This window comes from Haplochromis burtoni, unplaced genomic scaffold (assembly GCF_018398535.1).
Source record: "Haplochromis burtoni strain Fernald_Lab_line unplaced genomic scaffold, NCSU_Asbu1 Contig_3, whole genome shotgun sequence".
Taxonomy (NCBI): domain Eukaryota; kingdom Metazoa; phylum Chordata; class Actinopteri; order Cichliformes; family Cichlidae; genus Haplochromis; species Haplochromis burtoni.
In genome coordinates, this window is record NW_024582364.1 from 4819691 (window position 1) to 4844577 (window position 24887).

Consider the following 24887-nt stretch of genomic DNA (forward strand, 5'->3'; position numbering starts at 1 on the left):
CCTGTGTCTTGATACAGCCCCGACTTTGTTCTGCCTTGCTGCTTAATTAAAAAACTAGTTTAAGGTGTCCTGCATGTGTGATATATATTTTTCCCTATATGAAGTCATTCTTTTTTGAACAAAACTCAAAACAGAGCCTATTAATCTTTCAGTCATTTCTACCTCCCCCCCCCAAAAAAAAAAAAATACCACATGCATACTACCCTTTAGGGCTAAGCCCCGGGTGTTTCAAATGTCTGGCTCCGCCTCTGCTGACAACCCTTTTAAACAAACCGTGCTTGCTCGTTTTTCTTCTGATTATACTTTCATGAACTTTAACACTTAACATGCTAACTAAATCCTGTAGAGTCTGCGATGTGGTTCTTGGATTTTTTGCTGTTTCTGTCACCAAAGAGGTTGTCACACTTGTTGATGAGCAGCTGATCGAGTGCATTTGATTAGCAGCACCTTTTTTAACAAGATTACAATGAGTCCTGTTAAAACTCTGATTTTCTCATGACTGTAAATGTATGACTTTAACGGTAGACTATGAGACCGTAAACACATTAACTAATTAACTAACTAATGAAAAATAATATTCAGGTAAAAATGTTATATTAAAAAATATAACTTTTTTGCCAATAATTTAAAGGGCTCTGTTCCCACAATGTGTGTCTTTATGTATAAATTAAACCCCATTATTATACTGATTTAATTTCTGTTTCCTCTCGATTACGATCAAACGTGACATAATCGTTATACTCCCCGTCTGTTGTCCTTTTGTCTCGATTTATAGGTTTTTCTTTTATTAAAATTTTCTGAATGTGATTCTTAATAAAAGTCACCTTCACAACCTTCCACCATGATCTGGCGTTATATTTTAAAATCAAATAAACGGTGATTTCAGCATATTTGGCCACAAAACCTAATTTCTGTCTCTGCTGCTCATCCACCTCCCCGTGTCCGTACTCAGTCCTTTGAATCCAAGTCAGGTACAAAGTTTTCCACACTCACATTAATTTTAATGACTGCAGTCAATGTTCTTTGATGCAGGTCCTGCCACTTGCTAGGACTTGACATCTTCTTAACACTTTTAGGCAGTTATTTGGGCACTTATTTTAAAGACCCCATTTAAAAGAATGGGAATTTCAATGGTCCCCCAGAACATAAAAATTGCATGCATCAAATCATTGAGTGAAACTGCTTAAAAGGCCTGGCAACTTTGCCCTGGAAAAAAAAGGTTTCTTTCTCAGAAGTTATACGTCTACTTCACTTGTGAAGAGTTACACAGCATTTTGGCTTCACTATCGGCTCAATCAAGAGTCCCGACACAATCCTCCTGACTCATTCCACCAGACCACTGAAGAAAAGCCAGTTTAATTAATATGGGTACAGTAAACTAAGAAAAACAACACTACGCATATTTATGTCTATCCCCAAAATGTTGAAACTTGACTGTGCACTTGTAACAACATGACTTATTAATTTGTTTCATGGTTTGGCTGCAAAAATGTCTGGCACAACTTCACCTACTTCCAAGGTGCATGGAGAGGATGAAAGAATTCACAATGCAGGAACTCCAGCAACACTTGAGGGAAGATGTGGCCTGATGAAGGCCCTGATGAAGGCCACAAGCCGAAAAGTGTCAGTCAATTATTAAAGTTGTTCATCTTCCCTCAAGTGTTTCATGGTTTGGCTGCCAGAAAGCATCTGATTGATTCATTTGGGTTAAGAGCGGAAAATGCGGTCCCTCTCATTATGAAATCCTCCAACAGAGTTTTATTCAGGAATCTTTCTTTCCATCACAATGATGCATATGCCTCAGTGTTTCTGTTTGCTTTGATCAATTCAAGATCTTTGACTAAAGAGCCTCAACAATTCCAGATAACATCAATATTAATTCAAAAGTCTCAAAAAGCAAAATCCTTGCTACAAAATTACAACCACGTTACCTCAACTCAAGATAATCAACTCAATCAGTATACCTTTAAGTCAGAGGTGTCCAACTCCAGGCCTGAAGGGCCGGTGTCCTGCAGGTTTTAGATCTCACTCTGGGTCAAAACACCTGAATCAAATGATTAGTTCATTACCAGGCCTCTGGAGAACTTCAAGACATGTTGAGGAGGTCATTTAGCCATTTAAATCTGCTGTGTTGGATGAAGGACACATCTAAAACCTGCAGGACACCGTCCCTTCAGGCCTGGAGTTGGACACCACTGACTTAAGTCAACGCTTCAAATTTCCTACTAAACATGCTAACACTATGCCTCACTATATAAATAAATGCATCCTTTAGACTTGAAGGACGTAATGTTTCATTTGATTTCAATGGCTCGCCGGTCTATAATTGACCCAGTATCTGAAACTGTCATGGACCTGGGTTGTTGACCTAGTGTTTTGAGTTTGTTTGGCTTCATGAGGCCTTTTGTTTTGCATTGTTTGCTCTTGTTCTTTCTTCATGGAGTATTTGTGATTATTATGTTCAGTTTGAGAGCCCTGGGGTTATTTCTTCGTACATGAAGTTTTGTTCCCTTTCGTGTCCCGTTTGTCTCGGTCTGTGTGCATCCTCCCCAGAATCTCCTGTGTTAGTTATTTGTGCCTCCCTGTGAAGTCTCTCTTGTCTCCCTGTTTATTCGCCTGTTTCCCAGTCATGTCTCTGTGTGTCTGTCTGGTTGCTCTCGCTGTCTTGCCCCCTGTCTGTGTCTACCTACTCGTCTCTTTCTCCTCCCTCTGTTCCCTGTATTCAGTCAGTCTGCGGCTCAGTGCATGTTTCTTGTTTTATTCTGACAGTCTCTTGTCCTGTGTGCATCTTGTTCAGTTTTGGTTCCCTTGTCTCGTCAGTTAGATTATGTCCAGCCGTGTTTCCCAGGTGTTTCCTCTCTGCCCTTAATCCTGGTGTGTATATGCCTGTGTCTCCTCCGGCTTCTTCTTGATCTCCCTCATTCCTCCGGCTGTGTATTCTGGCTGTTTAGTTTCTTAGTGTCATTCCAGTTTAGTTTTGTTTAGTTTTTCAGTTAGCTTAGTTTCTGAATCCAGCAGTAAAGTGAGTTCAGCCCTGCATGTGTGTTCTGCGTTTTTGGGTCCTATTCCTGCCTGCCTCACACAGCGTTATGACAGAAAAAGGATGTTTTGACACAAATTCTTTCAATTAACACTTGTTCTGTGTCTAGATAACTGACAGTAGTAAACATAACATGGTTTGACTTTGACCACTGCAGAAGAAATTAATAATTGGATCCCCTGGTACTGGATATTTTTGTCTTATGAACCACGTCAGTAGCCAATTGAATCAATTTCAGTTTGAGTCCTGGAAATAGATCTATTAGTCTCTCATTAGTCTTGATTCTACTTGTGTTAAGCTCTATTTATGTCAGATGATATATAAACTATACTGACCATTCTCAGATCCCTGTCCGTCTTTCGGCAATAAAAAGCTGAATAGCTCCAAATTTCCTTCCAACTAATGAAGCCAAATCAGGGGTTATATTAAAGTGTCACACCCACCCTGACAGCTCACATAAAAAGGGAGCGTAAGTTTTGATGACATTTCTATATTTGTGGTATTTGTCATTTTGTATTTTGTTTTATATTAGTGGAGCATTTTGTAGCTGTGGTTTGAAAAGTGTTCTACATATTTATGCACTATTTCTTTTTCTAAAAATGATACTAAAGCCAGACAAAGACAGGAAGCCAGAATGTCCATATGGACAAAAACCAAAATCGGAAAACAACAAGCTGTGACAGAGCTGGGTGGTTTTTATGCACTATACTAGCAAAATCATATAATAAATAGCAATAGTTAAGTCAAGCCTCTTAATTTTTCATTTTTTAAATAAGGACCGCTTTACAGCAGTCGTTTGTAATGTGGCCTAAAGTCACACAATTGCTTTTTTCGTTTTGTTGTTTGCCACTCAGAGTCTTAAATTGCAATTAATATCTGTTCAAATAGGATGACTCAATTTCTTCACATCACGTCATTAAATTAACAAACTCTTTACCCCCGAGTTTCAATAATTTTAGGGATGAGAGCGCGCAGCAAGAGAGTCCTTCATTTTTTTTCAATCACAATTTATCACAATTTATGTGTAATCATAATGGCGTTAATGACTTTCAACCAGCTGGAGTTTTGGTAATTTGCTTTTATTTCAATCAGGCAAAAATGAGACAGCCTCATAAAAGTTTTCTATGCTGTTATTTCACTGACTGCACGGAAACTCTTTGGCATTTTCTTTTCTATTACAGCTACTTGATCCTCCCCCTGGTTGAACATAAAAATATTAACTTGGAGGCAAGTTAGAAAAACAATATTAAAACGAATTAAGGCTATCAATTTATGGTTTTATTAAGCTTGTGTATCAAAGAAAAAAACCCAAAGACATTGACAGTAAAATTAACATCATAAATAACGGGTGTTTTGCTAAACTCCAGTGACTCACCTCTCCGTTTAGAAAGCAGTAAAACACTGACACAAAGAACCCCTGCAAAATAAGACACATTAGAATTAGAAGCAGAAAATGTGCCTGTATTATGTAATGGCACTGTAATTAGACGCAATCATTATAAAGAAAAGGCAAAACAAATTTCCAAAGCAAAATATAGAATTTTTAAAGCTCTACTCGAACCCCCCCTCCCCCTACTCAGCCCTACATTTAAGCACAGGAGATAAATAAATAAATAAATAATAGCCACAGAGCAGAAATCATGCCCACATGGCTCTGTTATTCCTGACAGCTGAGAGCACTGAACATGAGGTAGGAGGGCCATGTTGTGTGTAAGCGCAGCCAGGATGCTACTTCAAATCATCTTCCCACAAGAAGCCTTAGAACCTGAAAAGTCGCTCTTTAAAGTAGCGATACAACTCTGAGATAAAAACACATTAAGACATCAGAATGATTCATATTTTTAGCTTTGTGGGCAGTGAGTGTGAGCTTTCAAACTCTGGCCACTGTCACACTGTATTATTAATCATAATCTCACCTGAAAAGACTGTAGAAAGGAGTTGAAATAGATGAACACAATTTGCGAGATGTCATCCTCCCCCGGATTCACAAAGAAGAGCATGTAGGTGATGCCGAGCAGAGGTAGCAAGACTAGTGTTGCTTTCACGGCTTTTCTGTGAAGACAGAGTTGGAGTCTCATTTATAGAATTGCAAAAATTGAGCCTTGAATGTCAGCCCAGTGGATTCTAGAAAATGCATGACTCTGTGTCAGCGGCAGACAGGGATAAAAATAAAAATGTCACCCTCCACCACATGGATGTTTCAGATTGGAAGATGGGCCCCTTTTCAGGGGTAGCAAAAATATGTATGTCACATATAATTCTAGCTCTTCTGTAATAATTTTGACAGTGTGAATAAGAGCAAAGTTTAGCTTTCTTGGTTTTGCAATGCAACAATAAGCCATCACATCTATAGATGAAAATGTGGATGATTTATGTCCTCCTCCACTGCATCCATAAACCTCCTCTGTGGTCCTGTCACATGTCCAACATGTCCACTACGCCTCCTCTGAGCACGTCCAAGCCAATTTTGCTTCGGCTCTCTGAATTTGTTTTTCAAAATAAAGCTCAAACTGTCCCATACTTTGAAATGTTCACAAGAGGATCCAATAAGCAGACACAGCAGGCACTGGCAAGTGGATGGATAAACTAGAAACCTTAATCTAGAACTCATAGACAACCAAAAGCAGTGTGAAGTGTGATGGAAAAACTCAAATGAATCCAAATCCATGGAATCCAAAACCCAACAGGAGCAATCCAAAACACAGGGAGGCAGCAGAAAACAAGGGAGTCTCGAGAACAGGCGAGAGATGTAACAACGCCTATACGGACTAGGGAGAGGGATAATAAGACACAGGAGAAATCAATCAAATCAGGGTGGAAAAAGAAAGTGAAAACACATAAAGCCACATGAGGAAAACAAAAGGGCAAGTAAAAGAAAGAAGGACAAAAAAACAATACTTGCAGAACAAAATACACACAGGCTCAGACAGGGAAAACTCTGAAAGCACTCACGTGAGAAAAAGATTCAAGATCATAAGGGCAACAGCCAAACCTAATTCAAGGAATAACAGAAAAGACCATGGTGGGGACTTTTAATATGAGCTATGACAGTCCCATAATTTAGGGATGACCACAAACCTTTCTTTGCCCTTACTGATTATAATTTTCATTTTAAAACAATCGTTTTTTTTAAGGTCAAGAAGTTCAGCTTGAAACCCTTGTGCTTCATTTGCTTAAATTTGTATGGCTCACAACGACCACCAGCAATCCAGCCCCAGCCTGAAAAGACTACACTCAGATTGTCTGAGCCGTGACACTGAAAACACTCTGTGCGCTTGAAATAATCCCCACTGGAGAAAAACACACTTGACACAGTAACAGCAGGTAGGAAAACAAGCTCACTATTTTAGCAATTTCAGCCATTCCAGATACACAACCTAACAGCATAATTCAGGTATGCACTCAGCTCGTGCCTCTCAAGCGCACGCTAAATCTCTGCTCTCTTCTCAGGCACACAGAATCAGACAAACTCAAGGTTTTTCCCCTTTAACTGTTACTAGTGCGTGTAAATGAAAGAACTTCTTGCATGAAGTATTGCAACTGAGTTCACTAAGGTTGAGGCGTTTGTCTTGAATCTTTATTTTATGGGTAAGAAGCACATTTCTAGTACTTTTGCAGTGTCCTGTAATAAGTTACAAGACAAGACAATATACTTATTTTGTTTCAGGCTTATATTATTATTATTATTATATACTTTATTAAGCACACTGGTTACCAGGTTGGACCTGTGTTGAACCCCTGTTTGCCTTTAGAACTGCATTAATCCTTTGTGGCATAGTTTGAATAAGGTTCCTCAAACTTTCCTCAGAGACTTTGATCCGTTTTAACATGACGGCATCTCGCAGTTGCTGTAGATTTGTCAGCTGCACATTCATGATGTGAACCTCCCATTCACCAGATCCGAAAGGTGCACTGTTGAATTGACATGTGGTGACATTTGGCATTTGCGAAGTGAATTTATTGTCATGTCGAAGAAACCACTTGGAGATGATTTGAGCTTTGTGCCGTCAGATGATGGGTACACTGTAGTCATGAAGGGATGGAGGTGGTCAGTGTTTAAATGCTGATCATGTAGTACAACAGGGCCCAGTGTATGTCAAGAAAATATCCCCCCTACACCATCACAGCACCACCAAAAGCCTGAACCATTCATACAAGGTTGGATGGATGCTTTCATGTGGTCTATGACTCTACCATCCAAATTTCACAAGACACCAAATCACAGCACGGTTTTTTAGTGAAGTTAGTTTCTTTTCCCACAAAATTTCCAATATTTAGCCTTAAAGTCATAAGGCAAAAGTCACAACCACAATAACAGATTTCTTCCTTAATAGCAGTTTGATTTAATTATCATTAACACCGGACCCTTTGATCACCAAACATCTGTTCACTGATAGGATATTAACGCTCTTAGATTTGCATGAAATGAGGTCTGATGCTGATGATAAAGGTTTAAATGAGTCTAATCACTCTAAAAATGTGCTTCTTCTGAAACACTCCTTAATGTCCTTGAAAGAAGGAAGACAAAGTGTACTGCTCCTAAATTTATTTGCAGTTACCAACAGAATCAACTCACCTGTACTGTATTGTTTCTGATGTGGTTGAAGCTCTTAGTTTGGTCATAAGAATTCGAACTATATTGAAGAGGAAAACAAAGTTTATCTAGAAGAAGAAGACATAAGGAAATTATTACTTTAAAATGCTGTGCTAATGACTTATATTATACAGAGGGGGAAAATATCAGACAGCTCAGTCAGTGTTGAGCTGGGAGAGAAGAAGTAACACTCGTCACAGCATATAATCTTCCTTAACAAGACAGTGATTAATCATATTACATGTTGCTAAGGACTTACATAAGCACAAACATTTATGTGAAATCAATTTCTTATTTTCAGAAGTCTTTTGTTTGGAAACCCTTAAGACTACAGTTCTGTGCAAAAGTCATGAGTCATCCCTCATTTCTTTATATTTAGCTTCAAAGGAGTCAGACAGAAGTTTTTCTTTGGACATTGAGTCCTTTTTAATTCATTTTCAGTCCAGTCCTTGTACCTGACCATTTTCAGTGGGATGCTTTTTGTTTGTCAGTTCACTTAATGCTGACCACTGGCCATATGTAAAAACATGAAGCTGTGTCCTGCTTTGGGGCTGTATTTTTCATATGGAATCAAAAATGCAGAAAAGTGAAATTAATTGATATTGATTAACTATGTAATATCATATCTAAAGCATCTGATTGGCAACAGCTTGGGTTTTTTTTTTTGTATTTCAAACAATCTATATACTAAAGTCTTACCTGGATAGAAAAACACAGTGGAATACTATTAGTCATGGATTGGCCTCCACAGAGCTGAGACCACAACATTGTTGAAAAAGTGTAGGATCATCTTCATGGAGAACAGAACAAAACACAACATCCAAAGAAAAGCTTTTCATGTCCTTCAAAGAAGCCTAATTCTGAAGACTACTTAAAGAAATTACAAAAAAAGCTTGTCTAAAAGAGTCCAGACTGTCCTGAAGAATACTTGAAAGTCAATATGTTGGTATGACCAGCTGGTCGTGCTGCCTTTGAAGCTTGCTGGTATTGTAAAAGTTCTTTTTCGAGCCTGAAGGCTGCTTAAAGGAATTGCTGGAAAGCTTGCCGAAGAGAGCTCAGGCTGCGTTGAAGAATAAAGGTGGTCACACCAAAAATGTTCCATGTTTGCACATTTCAATAAATGGCTGCACAAAATATTCAAAAGTGAGGGGCTCAGTACTTTTGCACTGTACTGCTTTTGTGACTTTCTAATCTAGTCACTGCACAGAAATGCAAAAAAAAAAAATCATTATAGGGCAGATTTTCTATGTTAATTAGCAAATAATGTCAAATTGATGGCAATAAATTTACAGTCCGTTTTCTTTGTTGTAGCTCACCAAAAGCACAAGAATAACAGGTCCCTGGTAAATGTAGTCCATGTATTTTCCAGGTTCTTTACCAAACCAGCATCTGTTGACAGGAAAAGAAGAAGAAACGTACCGTTAATTAAAGAAATTATCCAGAAAACATTCTAATTATGTGGCCACAAATTATTAGGGGATTTCTTACTGTTCATTTTCATAATACAGCTTTCCTATGGCCCAAGCCACAATTATAGGACACGGAATACCTGGAGTAACAAGGAAGAGTCGTGTAAGTGGAAATAAAATAAAACGTATTTGGTAAACAGATTTTTTTTTTCATGGCATTGAAGAAAGAAGGTCAGAATAATAAAGACAAAAATCAAAGATTGTTTTTTTTTTTCTTTGCTTTTCGGTTTTTGTTTTGTTACATGCACAGCCATGGGGAGGGGGAGGGGATAACAAACTAACACGCTTCAACTACAAAGAATCAAGTTAAAACAGAACATGCTCCAATTTTTACTGCCCTCAAGGGTTATAGAGTAACGGCAACAGTAGCATAATCTCTGTCAAAAGGGGCTTCAGAGTCATACCATATAACTCATGAATCACAACTGCTTCCCCTAGTCCAGCATGTAATGTATATGTGGAAAAAGTTTTGATGTTGATGCTTTGACAAAGTAAATAGAAGGTTTTTCACATATAAAACAAACAACATGCACGTTCAAATCAAAACAATCTTTTTTAACTGCTTTAATAAAACAAAAAAGGACCAGTTCACCATACCTCTAAAATCAGTCACTGCTGAATAAAGGCCATGCGTTAACGTGTCAAATCAGCGTGTTAGGTGCCAGGCCTGACAAAGTAAGACCAAGTGTGCTTGAATAGGCTGAGATTTCTTATAAAAAGCATTGACCTCTCCAGAAAAGAGCAACTGCACTGACCGTATCAATCAAACGCGAATGCAATCACCGTTCAGAGCATACTAATTTTATTAGCTGTCTTCAGACTGTTTTTCATCAAATTTTTCGTTACATGTAACATATAACAGCTTTGCAGGAGGAAAATGTCCACAAATCGGATGAAATGTTCATAAATCTGAAAAAGTATCAGTAAAATCACTTTAAATAAAACACACATCAAAAGCAGTTTTGATCCCAGCTCATCAGACCTGTGGTAGCGGACAGATTTCATGCGTCCCACTTCTATCACCTCCTAATGAAATTAATTAGAAGCCTCTCCAAATGAAACCCAATGAGAAAGCACCTGCAATAACCCCATTTAAAATAAAGCATATATTATATTGTACATACTCTATGATTGTTAATATGAAATTAACGACTTAAATGGATAATACTTTATATATGGAGGTGGAGTGGATGAGTGGACCTGCAAATAGGAACTACTCTGCTAATCTAATCTTTTTGAGACAAGCTGCCAGTACTTACTATTATATTCTTATTAAAATCATATTAGAGAATTAAAAATCTGATGAATATGTGTGAGATCTTTTTTTTTATTTCTATTTCAAAGCTAACATTAGCTTCCCAATAATATCATCCATCTGTCATTCACCGTCATCTACTCTTTACATCTGCTGATAAGACTTCATATTTTAATCTTGTGCTCACAAAGCTCCATTAACTCATTTTCTCATGACCTAGTTTGAAGTAAAGTACGAGGGGTTTTTTCTTTCTGCTGAGCACACTATGTCCATTACATAAACAGAAGGAGAAAATCTCAGTGTTTCCGGGAAGCATGCGAGCAGAATACTTTGTGTATTTCTGTCCCTGATGATGTTGGCTCTGTACAGCATATAATATGCTTGATTTATCAGTCAAGGTGAGATCATTTATAGGGTCATGATGGGATATCTGCTGTATATTCAGGACTCAAAGTCAAGCACGCTGCATGCCGGTTCTTTCATTAAATTAAAGTCTTATCTCGGATATGAACCACTAAAGAGTTTCCCTCCTCTTCACTGGAGAAGTGATTGTACTCTCGGGCACATGTTCAGTTCAAACAATAACGCCTGATAACAGTGTTTTGTCACAACCTGGTTTTCAATTAATGCAAGAAAAGTGAAATTCTCCTTTTGAGTATATGTATTGTTTGACAAACTGTTCTTTTTCTAATTTTGAGCACATTCACCAGTCACTCTGTTAGTTACAGCTTGCTAGCGCCATGTTGGATCCAATTTTGCCTTTAAAACTGCCTTAATATTTCATGGCATAGATCGAACAAGGTTGAATTCCTCAAAGCCTTTGGTCCATACTGACATAACAGCATCACACACACATCAAAACCAAACGTGTGCCATAGTCAGGTCTACAGAAGACAAGCGAGTATTAAAGGAGTGACGTTTTGTCACTGTGGCAGGTAATTTCAAATGCAGTGTTCCTATCAGCTTAACAAACAAACTGTCTGTGTTCAGTTTATTTCGCAGTTTTTTTTCTAGCTGAAGGTCCAGCTGCTGTATTTCACAGGGAGAGAAAAGAAAGAGCGCTAACGTCACTCAGAGAAAGATAAGAAAGGCGGGACAGGAGATGAAGAACAGAGGTTAGATTTAAAGGTAAGGACTGCTCAGTAGTGTTTGATAAATTGGATATGCAAGTTTTCAAATTTTTTAATCAGGTATGTACAGGTCTGTAAATGCGACATGTTTTTGTTTTGTTTTTTCATATTGTGAAATATGCTGCAAAACAAACTGAGCTAGACTAACTGTGCTATACAACCTCCAAAAAGGCACCAAAAAAGGTTCTTCTATGGCACCTTTATTTTTCTGAGTGTAGGACCTGGCATCCACATATGTGGACATCACATTTTGGGTTATTTAGACCAAAATACTCAGTTTTGCTCTACAAGGGCCTGATATCCTTTTACGAGGACATTATACTGCTACTGTTCTATCAAAATTTTAAACGAATATCCTCATATGCGGCTCTCATTTTTCATAAAAAGAAAAACAATGTAAAAAAAAAATGCATGCCGTGGAAGAGTTTAGGTCTTAGGAGGTTAAAGGTTGCATGAAAATATTCTGCAGGTTAGTGCAGGATAAACTGGTTAACTTGCTGCACCGTGGTGGATTTAGATCAGCTGATCACAGCCGCTACATTAAGAAAACCTACTGGAGCTCTCAATAGAAATTATTGTGAGCTGCGATTCTTTTTCCCCACGCTGAACCACAACTGATAGGGTTCGTGGGCGATCGTGGCTCAAGAGTTGGGAGTTCGCCTTGTAATCGGAAGGTTGCCGGTTCGAGTCCCGGCTTGGACAGTCTCGGTCGTTGTGTCCTTGGGCAAGACACTGCACCTGTTGCCTACTGGTGGTGGTCAGAGGCCCCGGTGGCGCCAGTGTCCGGCAGCCTCGCCTCTGTCAGTGTGCCCCAGGGTGGCTGTGGCTACAATGTAGCTTGCCATCACCAGTGTGTGGATGACTGGATATGTAAAGCGCTTTGGGGTCCTTAGGGACTAGTAAAAGCGCTATATAAATACAGGCCATTTACCATTTTTTTATTTTTTCCCTCACTTGCTGAATCCCACTTTAACCTCTTCGCTACTCATGTTCCTCGTTAGAGGCAAAGTTACCCTCTACAATGTAGGCAACAAAAAACAGAGCTATTTTTCATTTTCCTTCTCTTTTTCTGCTCATGTTCTCTTTAACTGAGTACATTTAAGGATTATTTCAATTTACATAAAAATTTTATACTTATATACTAGTATTTTTTTATTATCACATTGCCACCTCTGTTCATGCTGTTTCCACCATTCTGACATTGCTGCAGAACATATTGAGAGTCATTAGGCCAGACAACATTTTTCCAATCTTCTGTTGTACAATTTCGGTGAGCCTGTGTGAATTGGAGCCTCACTTTCCTGTTCTTAGCTGGCAGGAGTGGCGCCGAGTCTGATCTTCTGACGTGGCTGCAAGGTCTGAAGAGCTGTGCATTCAGAGATGCTCTTCTTGGTTGTAATGAGTGGTTACTGCTGCCTTTCCACTAGCTTGCAGCAGTCTTTCCATTCTCCTCTGACCTCTGATATCAAAGAGGTATTTTCACCCAGGGAACTGTTTTTTGTTTTGTTTTTTTAATCGTTCTCTGTAAATTCTCAAGAGGATTTATTAAAAAATCCCAGCTATGTTCAAAGTCACTTAAATCACCTTTCTTTCCCATTCTGATGCTTGGTTTGAACTTCAGCAGGCCGTCTTGATCATGTCTACATGTTTAAATGCATGTGTGCCCTGTTTGCTGATTTAATGATTACCTGATTATGTATGTCCTTCAAGAATCAATAACACAAATAAATAAATATTTGACATTTGTACGAGCCGCTTTCCAATTTTTTTTCTGCTGTACTTTAATCTTCTAAAGAAATCTCTTTTAACCTTATCAGCTAGTTTTTAGAGAGATCAGAGTATAGTAAAATGGAAAAAAAAAACTTCTATAAATACAGTGACAGATTTTAATAACACAATGGATAAAAATATCATTGCTGTGCCCTGTTTTTAGATTTATTCAAGGCCTTTGAAATGGTGCATTTTACACAATCCACTCATTTAAAAGTATTGGTTCGTCAAAGGAAAGCTTATGTTCATTGTGTCCAAACAGATGATAGCTTGGCTTAAGGTAAAGGTAATGTCACCTAATAATACTTTGTCTTATTTTGTTTCATTTTACCATTTTATTAAACTAAAGTCTGTATATTCAGCCTTTTTATGCTTTGAATAGAGTTTATAAAGCACTATGGTTTTTCCATAGAGTATGAAATGTGTTTCATAAAAAAATGCCTTGAGCTGAATATAGCATGACAAATGCATTGATAACAATCATACTTACACCAGCCGATAAACAGGAAGACCCACTTTCTCAGCTTATCAGTTGAATATGTCATTACAATGGCTGTGTGAAGGTAGCATCCTTCAACAAACATCCAGAAAAAGTTTGTCACCACAAAGTAGTTGTATATTGTCGTTATTAAGCGACACCAAGGCTGAAAAAAAAAAGAATTCAGAAAAGATTTTAAAGACTTTGTATTGGTAAATTAACACCTCAGTGATACTTTCAAACCCCATAACACATCACTACTGTTACCTCATTGCTCTCATGGATATTGTGGTCAATCAGCTGAAGCAAAAACCACATAACATTCCTCAGTATAAAGGTGGTGATTAAGTTCCAGTGGATGATGTTTCGAAGACATCGTATGCTCCTAAAACAATAAGCCAAACACAGATGGCTGATTAAGATGTTTTGAAAAACAAACTCAAGTCAGGTCAGTTTAATTACTGCATCTAGACCGTTTAAGCACACGACACATGAACCAACGTGCTATCACAGAAACAATACAAAATGATTTAAGAACAAGAAATAAAATATAATTATTTAAGCTACTAAATTAATGAAAATTAATGAAATTAATGAATGAAAATGGCACAATAAATTAAAACTACAGTAATTTGAGCTGAAAAGAAAAGCTAATGAGAAGATGTATGTTTTCAGTTGGATTGGGTTACTGAGGAAAATGATCTAATCCAGAAACAGAGACAATTCCAAGGCTGCGACTAAGACTGCAGGGTGATCTGCACAAGCCAATTACTGTAAGACGTTAATCAGCGGACATAAGTGAGTAGGGCTGTGCGATATGACCAAAATCTCATATCCCAATATAAGAATTCTATCGTCCGATAACGATATAAATCACACAAATGTAACATTTTCTGTAAATTCTGTGAATCTCGGGCAGCTCATCTTGCCTGAAGTGTTTCAAGCTGCGCGTTGCGTACCTGGAGTCGAGTGTTTTAACCGATGCATGAAACGATACATTTTTAGGCATAAGTTGTAACAGCCCCTGTTTTCTTTGTGAGTATTTATTACACGGCGTGCTGCGGGGAAACGCCTGCTCTAACGTTTGAGTCTAAGGTTTATTTTTTAGCACCTGGTGGATCTTTTTTACTTCTCTAAATAATCTGCTCTTTCACGTGATTCAGCTTATTTTGAAAAGTCTCAACAGGATCTTGAGCTTTATTGTGAAAGGTTTATGTGGAACATAAACAAGCGGACACGCGATGGTGTTACCGTCATTGTTGCTAACAACAACGCATAAAAACAGGCGCTTGTCCGTCCACAGTGTGGTTATATTAAATATAAGAGAAAGAGAGAACTTTAAGAAATTAACATAGCCACTACAGTGACCATCAAAATAATGAAAAAATATTGCCTTAAACAGTTTATTTTGCGACACCACGAAACAAACGATAGCGTCAAATAAAACGATAGACGTTTTTATATCATCATCTGATGTATATCGTTACATCCCATGCCCTATTAGTGAGTGGCATGGGATGTAGGACTGTAAAATGTCTGATAGATAACCTGGAGCGAGCCCATTCAACCTCTTATATGTGAGCCACAATATTTTGAAATTCAACCTGTATGTCTCAGGAAGCCAGTGTTGCGATTTAAGACAGGGCTAAATACGACTGTGCTTCTGTGTACCTGTCAGAAGTCAGCATTTTGAACCAGTTGTACAATGCAGCATTATTTCTAAGAAGTGAGATCGTATGAAGAAAAAATTTAGAAAGCTGTCGCACAATGCAGGAGAACGACTTGGAAAGATAGAGGCAGTGTGGTTAAGGACAAAACTGATAGTGCTGAACAGGATCCTTCATCTGCTGGAGTAAGGAAAAATAAATAAAGCATTTGTTTCTCAAGGCCTTGACAGCCTCCTGATATGTGTTTAGAGAATGTCTTAAAATTTCACAAGGCACTTTTTTTCTGCTTCTTTTGTGCTCTCCTGCATCATTGTCTAAGTGTCAAAAGTTTAAAAGTAAAGGACAGTTTATTCACAGTGAGATGACATTATAGGCTGGAATATTGACAGAATAAGTTTATACTTGGGATGAAGCCGCTGCAATGGTTTGCCCGGTTATTGGCTTTTACACCTTTGATCAATTTTCTGGCAGTTCTGTAATTGCAGTCAGTGTGTGAAAACTGAGCCTTTTTTAGGCCAATCAATTTTTTCCAGTTGCCAGTTCCTGTTTGCAGGCAATTATTACGAGATTAGTTTCGAACTACATAAAACTTCATGATAAACTAAAAGTGTGCTAACTCTAAAAATGCATGTATAATGTTTGTGTGCTCAGATTTGACACAGTTATGACTCAGGAAACAGGCACTTTCATGCAAATTAGGGTTTTACTTTTTTTAAAAATGTAGACATCTTCAGCTTTAAAACACTGCTGAAAGTTAATCTTTGTACAAGATTTAGCACTGACTTATAGTTGCAGGTGATTCTTCAAATGCATTTCCCGAAATGGCCAAGAATAAATATATATGTGGAGAAGTAGTTGCTGATTTTTCTGTGAAGTCTAGGGAGATTTAACCTCAGAAGACAATAACTATTTTAGTCTCCATGAAATAATCGGTATTTGCTTTCAGAAGCCCATATTGATCTAACCTCAGTACACCAAGTATCTCAGGATGCTGGTGTTTGCCCTCTTTTGTCATAACTGATATATCGAGTGGGAGTGTGTGTGTGTGTGTGTGTGTTTTGAAGCCAGGATATGAAAAGAGATACAACTTCAAACACAAGTGTTGGGAAACGCACATTAGGCCCTTCCGTGCCTGAGTGCTCCATCGCGGCTGAGCTGCAGAGTTCTATTCATCTGACATAAGCAAGTTAATGATAAGCAGTGTGAGTATGATGTGGATTTCACTGATTGTCTTCCATGAGGTGCATACAGGACACGTTTGAAATATGCACTATTTTTGTACTTGCCTTAAGCACAAGAAGAGAATGAAGGCCACGACAAGAGCTCCCACAGAGATGCAATGGCCTAAGTAGTTGATGATCAGCGCTATTTTATAATGCATCGGATATTTTCTCTGAAAAGACAGCCCATGAATTACTTCTTTATTGTTACAGCTGCATAATAGAAACAAAGACAAAGCAATGTATAAACACAGTGGAAGAACCTATCTAGTACATGCAGTTTAACAACAAGAGTGCCTTTTCCCTGCAAATTTTAGATGTTAATACATGTTCAGTGCACTAATGGGTCGTCACAAGTAATTACATGCTTAGGTCGTGACAAGTAGAGGAGTAGTAGAGGAACCAAGAGGCAGTGGCATGCAGAGTGCATTCAAAGCCAAGCTTTTACATTACTGATGCAAATAATCATTCATCTTTAATGAAGCAGTTAGTAAAGTATTCTATGCTTGAATGAAAGTAGGTTTTTTTGTCTTTTAAACTGTTCCATTTGCAAACATTATTGAGAGACCTAATGATCCCAACATTGGTGGAGCAAATACGTTTCCCTTAGGCTGCAGTTAAGTAATTTTAGTCCGAGATTTTTGAATTTGAATGATAACAAGAACATAATTCGTATGACAGGGCTGTCTCTACATCGTTTCAGCTGCTTCTCTATCCAGGCTTCATTGTACTGAGATTTAACTATGATTATAAAAAGCAAATGTCATTGACATACTTCAGTCTTGGCTTAAAATTATCTAAGAATATAGAGCAAGACACAGAATCGGAGCCACAGTACGAGGTAATCAGGCCAAAACTTGCTACATACAATGCATCACTCCTGCAGTTTGTCCTCCGGCTTTGTTTACAAAGACACAGACAATACTGCTCAAAAAGAACATGTTTTAAAGTGGGGGGGGGTTTAACCGCACCGCATCATAAAGGGACATACGGTTCTGTTTGGTTCTTTCTCATTGTTGCATCCGATTGCAATTTTTCTGACGATGATGAGTGTTTTTCTGAAGAACTGCAGGATTTACTCCCGCCTGCAGTCACCTACCTTCTCCTCCAAAATGGGTTCACAGTTGGAGTAATTACTCTTCAGCGCCCATGTTCCGTTATCCATACATTCCCTGTAAGCGCTCCCTGCAAGAAAAGAGAAAACGGTAAAGCTTTGGCATTCTCGCAAACATATTGTTTTAAAATGCACGTTGAGCTATAAAGATAAATACAGATCTTGCATATTCATTATTCCAAAGCACTGCAATCAGCTAAGTCAAGAGCAGGCATAAACCAGTGATTTGCTGTTACAGTAAAGTGTTTTCCAAGTAGGTAAGCTAAACCATCCTTGTAATTTCTTCAGAGCTCAGTTCAAAGTTGAGCACTACTATCCGTCTGACTCTCACCCAGAATACCAATTTAGCAATACAAATTTTTATTCATGGGGGGAAATGCAAAGCCTCTTACTCTGTCAGTTTATTTGCATATCTCTTAAAACCCGCTCCCCATAATCAACTTTGAACTGCATTTTCCATTTTGAAGTTCTTCCTTGTGCATTCAGTGGGTTCTTGTTATCTCTTTAACACTAGGAAATGTATAGAGGGCAGGGGGGAACACAGCAGCATGTTTCTGCCTTTGTATTATTATGATGGCCAATTAAAGTATTCATTTAATCAATTTTATTCCTTTATTTAACTAATTTGTGCAGTTTTCCAAATCCATGCAATCATTAATGTAACTTATTATCCTGCAAGGTTTTGATATTGTCCTGAAAATAAGCATTGTTGAATGAATAAATGCATTCCTCTGAACGTTTAGAAAACTGATATCATACCCAACTGTAAACTGCAACATTCACATTAACCCATCTTAATTCAAACATTCTTGTCAACAACAAAATAAAAAGCGAGGACAACGTCCACCTCAATTTTTGAAGCAGTGGCAGGAACAGAGTAATATCCTTTGCATTCAATTTAATGTTATATAATGTGACAGTTTTGACAGCAGAGACCACAAAACTGCTTGTGGCAGCTACACAAGACAAGGAGAAATAAGATTTAAAATGAGCTTGGTTTAAGCTCTTCACTTGACTGATGGCGACACGTCGTGACTGCAGAATGTTTTGTGCTCTTCATGAGGGAAAATCCTAGTTCTCAGCCATGTGAGAGGGATCGACTTGTGCAGGCATAGTGGCAATTCAGTGAAACCAATAAAACAACTGACTCTGTGGTATACGACACCGTGAATTAGTTAGTTTTTTTTATGTATTCTAAAACCATATTCATCATGTGAAACTGCCTCAGTGTGTTTATTGATCAAGTGCCATGTGGCATTCAGCAAAGTCCCGGTGCATTTAAGGTTCCATGTCTGCAGGGTTTAAAGTTTGATTCAAACAAATGAGAGAACCTGGATTTCTTTTTAAATTTGTTGTTTTTACAAGCAGTGAAGACGGCAAGGATCTCCAACAGGAGCATTACTTCAACACATTGCATTCATTTGGAGGCAACATGCATAAAATAGCTGAAAAGGATCATTTTAGTAAGATAAGATAAGATAAGATAAGATAAAACTTTATTAATCCCTCGGGTGGGTTCCTCTGGGAAATTCGGTTTCCAAAAGCACAGCACCGACAGAAGTTACAGAGTTACAGAATATTATATACACACGCACACATATATATAAATACAGAGACATATATAAATTAAATAAAATATACGAAGGGGATAAATAGAATAAATAGGAATAAAAATAAAAATACAAGTGAATTGTATTTTTTATAATAGTAGAGAGAAAAGGAAGATTATAGCAGTTTAAACTGAACTGCAGAATTAGAAATGTCAGGTGTGGTCGTGCTCGTCTTGCACTCGGGTCCATCTAGCAATCATAAGGTCAGTGGTTCAGTTTTCCACCTCGGCATCCAGCTGTGGGTGTGAAAGCCACTTTAAAGGCATAGAAAAGAGTGCAATGTGAATGTGGCTTGTAGTGCTCAGAGTAGAAAAGACACTGTTTTGAATTAAATACTGATTAAATACTGCATCACCACAACGCCAAGATATTTTAAAAACATGCCGAGACTTTGATGTGTAGTGTAGTGTCACCATAACCACTTCACTCATTACTTGCAGTTTGCAAATTGTCTTACTGAGCTACTGCAATGGTTCTCAGGGAAGTAAATTTAAGCTTGTTGAATTAACAAAACTAGAACAGCAAATTATTTTTATTTCAATCTGTGGCTGCTACTGAGCAGCAAATAAATAAGGTATTAAAAACATTTTTTCACATTTATTACAAAAGAAGAGTAATCACAGGTGTCTCAGTTTAGGCGAATAAAGCTAAAAGTCAGTATGATGACATTAACAGGATGACTGTATTACTTAAAGGTATTAACAGACAAAATTCCTCAAGGCACTTTTGATTCATTATTTTTAATCTGTGTGAAAAAAAACACATATTTTAAAATCTCATTAACTTAATATCCATTTTAATAGGACGTGACGCCTTCAAGTAAGCTAAGCTATTATTATAACTGCAGCACAAAGTACTTTCCAGTTACTTTCCAAGTATCCTACTGTGTTTGCGAATCAATCAGCGAAGGTGAAGAAACAGAGGAAGGGGAGCAGGTTGTGGATTTCTCCCTGTGAGCTACACCACTGAGGCAGGACTAATTCAAAGCACTGGTGCAGGGAGAGCACATTTCTGACAAACCATCTGTGCAGTGGGCATGATGAGGCTTTTTTCTTCGCATTATCCTTACAGGGTATTACATTCACGCAGTTAAAAAAAATCTCTAAATGACTCATTCTGTGAGTTTGGGAGGAGGATTAAAAGCTTCCATGTGAGGTGCTAACAATGCTGTAAGCGACTTAACACTGACCATGCTCCACTGGGGTAAAGACGCACAAGAACATGGAAGAAACGTGCAACTTCCAACTGATATAGTCTTTGCCAACAATGCCCACCTCTTCAGCTAGCCACTCTGCCAGTCCTCTTTCTTGGAGGCATGCAAACAAACACTGTACGGCTGTTCAAAGATTAGAAAAATTGGAAGCTCTAAATGAGGAAAAGAGCGTTTAAATTTAGTCTGGATTGGTCATTCCTGCATAAATGTTCAGATAGATGATTAAAAAGACTAAATATTGCTTGATCTTGATTGAAATTGTAAGATAAATCTGGCAAAAAAAACACCTAATCCAAAGAACAAATCAGTGCCTTTTCACTTCAGCTAAACTTGACCTGTTTCTTTTATCTGTGGGTTGTGCTGTCAGCTGTGCTATACCAACTGTGAAGCGACAATAAACAGGAATATTTCACTTAGTGTTTGCACAAGGCTGTCTTTCTTTTTGTGGTGTTTGATTGCTCTGACCTCCACTTATCCCAGGTGGTTGGGTTAAAAAAGAAAAGAAAAACTTGATACGACTTTTACGCCTCCTCAAAAGACCAAGCCGCTCTTTATAGGTTATCAAAAATTACCCACTTTTTTCTGCCGTTTTGAGAAATAGTCACTAAATCTGAGGTTTTTTATGTGGATAGGTTTCAAAATATAGTGAAATTGAAAGGCTACGATATCTAAAAACTGAGTGAACGCATCACATTAAAGCCATGCACCTGAGCCAGTTACAGCAGCTTTTACTTCGAGCCATATGAAATTTGATTTCATGAGCTGGGTAGATGGAATAAACTAGGCCATACAATAACATGGGAATCTCATAGCTCATTGCACTTTGATATTTTATTCAAGCAGCAGGAACTAGAGCAAAGCTGCCATATTACAGACATCTACGTCCGAGAACAGGCAAGGGCATAAACTCAAGAGAATTAAAGAAAATGAATGAATTATTTACCAGCCAGTTAGTCCAATAAATGATTCTAAGTAAACGGTGGTCCCAGTTTAATGTTTATACTAAACTGTGGCCACTATGGGCCTCTGCAAGACATATATGTGTATATACGTCTTACTTAGTTTTGAAAAAGAAGAACTCGGGTGAGATAAAAAGGCTCATTCTGTTGCATTTATCTTTTAAAATCGGGCTGGTCTTGGTGGTGACTCACTCTTACTAGAATTACTAGGTGGGAAAATTCCATAAATTAATTCCTACATGAACTGTATTGGTATTTATCAATGTAACAGTTAATCCAGCAGTATGTGCAAGCTCTTTAATCAAAATTATGTTTTTATTGCTAAATTATTATCATTGCTATTATCAATGATTTTTCAAATTCCTTTTTTTTTTATAGGGGGGGGAAATTGTTAAACCTTTTTTTTTTTTTTTGTTTAGGTTGCCAATTTCCGTTCTTTTGTTTGGTTTTTTAACCGGAAAAAATGGTCTTAGTGTTCCACTATTATCATTAATTAATTTCTGACTTCTCGGATGAATTCAGTGTGCCGGCTCAAGTTTGGGTAGAAAGACATTAATTCAGTTTGTTAATTGCCTGATAAATAATTTGAGAGATTTCTAAAATATTTGTGCTTCCTTATTTTTATGACAGGTGGCCTAATAAATTCATTAAGTACTGTAAGTCTCGTCGTTTTGAAAAAGAAACTCTGACTGGAACAAAAGGGTGACATCGCTCATTCTGTTGCTTTGGATTTTCAAAATCCTGCTGAATAAACGGCTTCTTTGCATCTACGCTTTGTGGTTCAGCAGCGATACGATGCCACAGTAAAACTACAGTAAAATAAACACATTTTACTCTAAAATGTGTTGTTCTCTTAGTTAAAGTTATGTTTCACTCATTCACTCTTACTAGAGTTGCATTGGGAAACTTACTTTCTGAACCACATGACTGATTTCATTCAGTTAGTTGAGGTTTTTGTTAAATTCACGCAGAGCTTAACAATTTTATTAGACCACCACCCTTGTTCGGTTTATGCCGCAGCTGACCTCAATTAACAGCACTGATAATTACAAAAATCATTATTTTATGTCTCTGTAACAGTTAATCCTCCAGCATGTGTGAGCTCTTACTATCTAACACAACTACTGCTCTTGCTTACTGAAAGTCATATATTGCAGTATCTTAATTTGTCATGCTGTCTTTGTAGCCATTGCTTTCCCCCCATGTGTCCTTTTTTTTCTCCCCTCTTCTTTTTGACTCGTGTTTTATTTTCCATCTCTGCTGTGTTGCATCTGTGTTTGTAAGGGTTTATGCGGCGCCCTCCATCTCCCACTCTCCTGGATCCACTCCAATCAGTGTGCACACCTGTGGTTCAAGCGCTCAATTTTGTGCAGTATGCCCTTGTCTGCAGTCATTGCTCGTTTCAGCTTTCTGACTGCTGCTGTGGTAGTTATGCTAAGGCCTTGTACTCTGAGTATGTCTTTTGGTTGGAACCAATTGAACTCTGTGATGGTTAGACTTACAAACGCATTCCCTGCCTGCCCACCCAAGCTTCCGCTCGTCAGTTTATCTACAGCAACGGAGGAGTGACGGGAGAGTCACCTGCCCACTCTCACTCAGGCTGCCACACCACACACTATCTGCCGCTGCCATCAATCCTCTGTCTGCCTCTCTGCTCTCTGAGCCTGCACGCTCTTTCTCCAAAGAGCCATCGCATCCACATACAGCTACTTGAGCATTCGCACTAAAAGCTTGTTTTGAGTCACTGCCAACCTGAGTATGTTCGTCCTGCCTTTTGGTTCCAGAAATTCTTATCATCTTAATGCTTGGACACAGGTTATCGCTGGATCTGTGGGGTTCTTTCTCTAATATTGTAAGCTTTTACAAGGACATGGTTTTAAACAGATGCTATATAACTGCGAAAATGGCTTCATAGTATTATTTTTATATGTATTCACACTATTTGTCTGGAGCTGTTTTATAATGTGAGTTTTTAGGTTGCTTGTTTAACATTGTCAGGACGGTTTCCTTTTTTTGGGATAGCATCACATGTGCTTTTTTTATGTGTCAGCGACTGACCTAGCCCTTTTTCTCTTGCAAATGAGTCCTTTTCAAAGGGTATTTTTTTTCCTTTTGATCACATGTCTGCCACAAGGAGTTGGCCTAAATGGTATGTCAGCCCAAAACACACAGAGAATACACTTGTGATTGACTTGTGCTGATGAAAGCAGGAAGCAAGCATTCTCTGCCTTAAAAAAAAGTTCTTATTTTTATTTTAAAAAATATTTTACTGCCTCCAGCTTCCAAAATATTATATTTGACCCAGATCACCGGTGGTTCAGATCATAAAATGTCTCCAGTGAGCCCAACCCGTCAACACTGACATGTCAGCATTAAAATGCAGCTGTTCCGAAGCCCTTCGTTGACCTCAGTTTGATCAAAGACAACGTGGCAGCTAAACAACTTTCCAAAAACCTACTGTCTCGTCCTTGTCACATTAACTCTGTTATACATTTTGTCAGAGGTGCTGATCCTTTTCAAATCAAAACAGTCTCTGGCTCTCTGGCATTATCAGCACACTCTGAGGCTGGATTACCTGAAATAAATCTCTGGGTGATTCATTCTACGACATTACTAAAAGCCCAGACTTTGTTAGATCAAAGTCAAGCATACATCACAGAGTATTTAAACTCATTTCGCAGACAAGGCCCTTTTGGTGTCATTAAGCACTGAGCTTTTTTGTTGTTTTCACATGCATTTATGTCTACCAGTAATCAACACCTTAGTGCAAGGCCTGTCACCAGCTTGATAAAAAAACAGTGTTTGAGTTCAAGTATTATATCATAAGATCCTTCTTTTACCGAACAAAAACATTAGATGTTGCCACTGTTAAAATGAAAAATAAATGCAAACTTTTAAAGTTTATAAATCAAACACCCATTTAGCAGACTGCGGTGAATATCTCTGTTTTATAATCAGACTCGTGTGAAATCTACGCACACTCATGACTTCTATAAAGGGAACAGCCGAAGGGAAGCAGTAGCTCATGCACAGTTGTGCTGCACACAGGCTTGTGCAGAAGTGTTCCTGACATATTTCTGCTGACAAATTTAGTCATCCATTTCTACTGTACAACAGATCTTATAGCTTAAATGCAACATAGATCTTGAGAACACAGCCACCATGGATAAGAAAAACAACTTGTGTAAATATGTACTAAAGCCATTAACACATGGATGTTTAAATTTAGCGCAGGGAATCTGTCTGAGTCGAAAATCCCACTGTAGCCTTGGTGTTTTCTCAGAGTGACTTTAAGCCTTAGTGTCATGCTCTTCCTCCTACAGCTGACAACAGCTGGAGATGTGGCTGCAGAAATGCTTCACTAGGTT

General features: G+C 38.1%; 1 protein-coding gene across 3 annotated transcripts in view; it reads right to left on the minus strand.

The window, feature by feature from the left end:
• crhr2 (corticotropin releasing hormone receptor 2) overlaps nt 1-24887 on the minus strand; it is a 41067-nt gene that overhangs the window by 5616 nt on the left and 10564 nt on the right. Inside the window, exons 1-9 of one of the 3 annotated variants that reach the window (XM_042218816.1) lie at nt 17723-17796; nt 16690-16836; nt 14004-14121; nt 13749-13902; nt 9123-9183; nt 8951-9023; nt 7617-7702; nt 4957-5092; nt 4416-4457 (exon numbers count right to left, since the gene is read on the minus strand). In XM_042218816.1, the coding sequence (XP_042074750.1) occupies nt 4416-4457; nt 4957-5092; nt 7617-7702; nt 8951-9023; nt 9123-9183; nt 13749-13902; nt 14004-14121; nt 16690-16784 (765 nt within the window). In that variant the 5' untranslated portion in view covers nt 16785-16836; nt 17723-17796. 3 annotated transcript variants of the gene reach the window in all.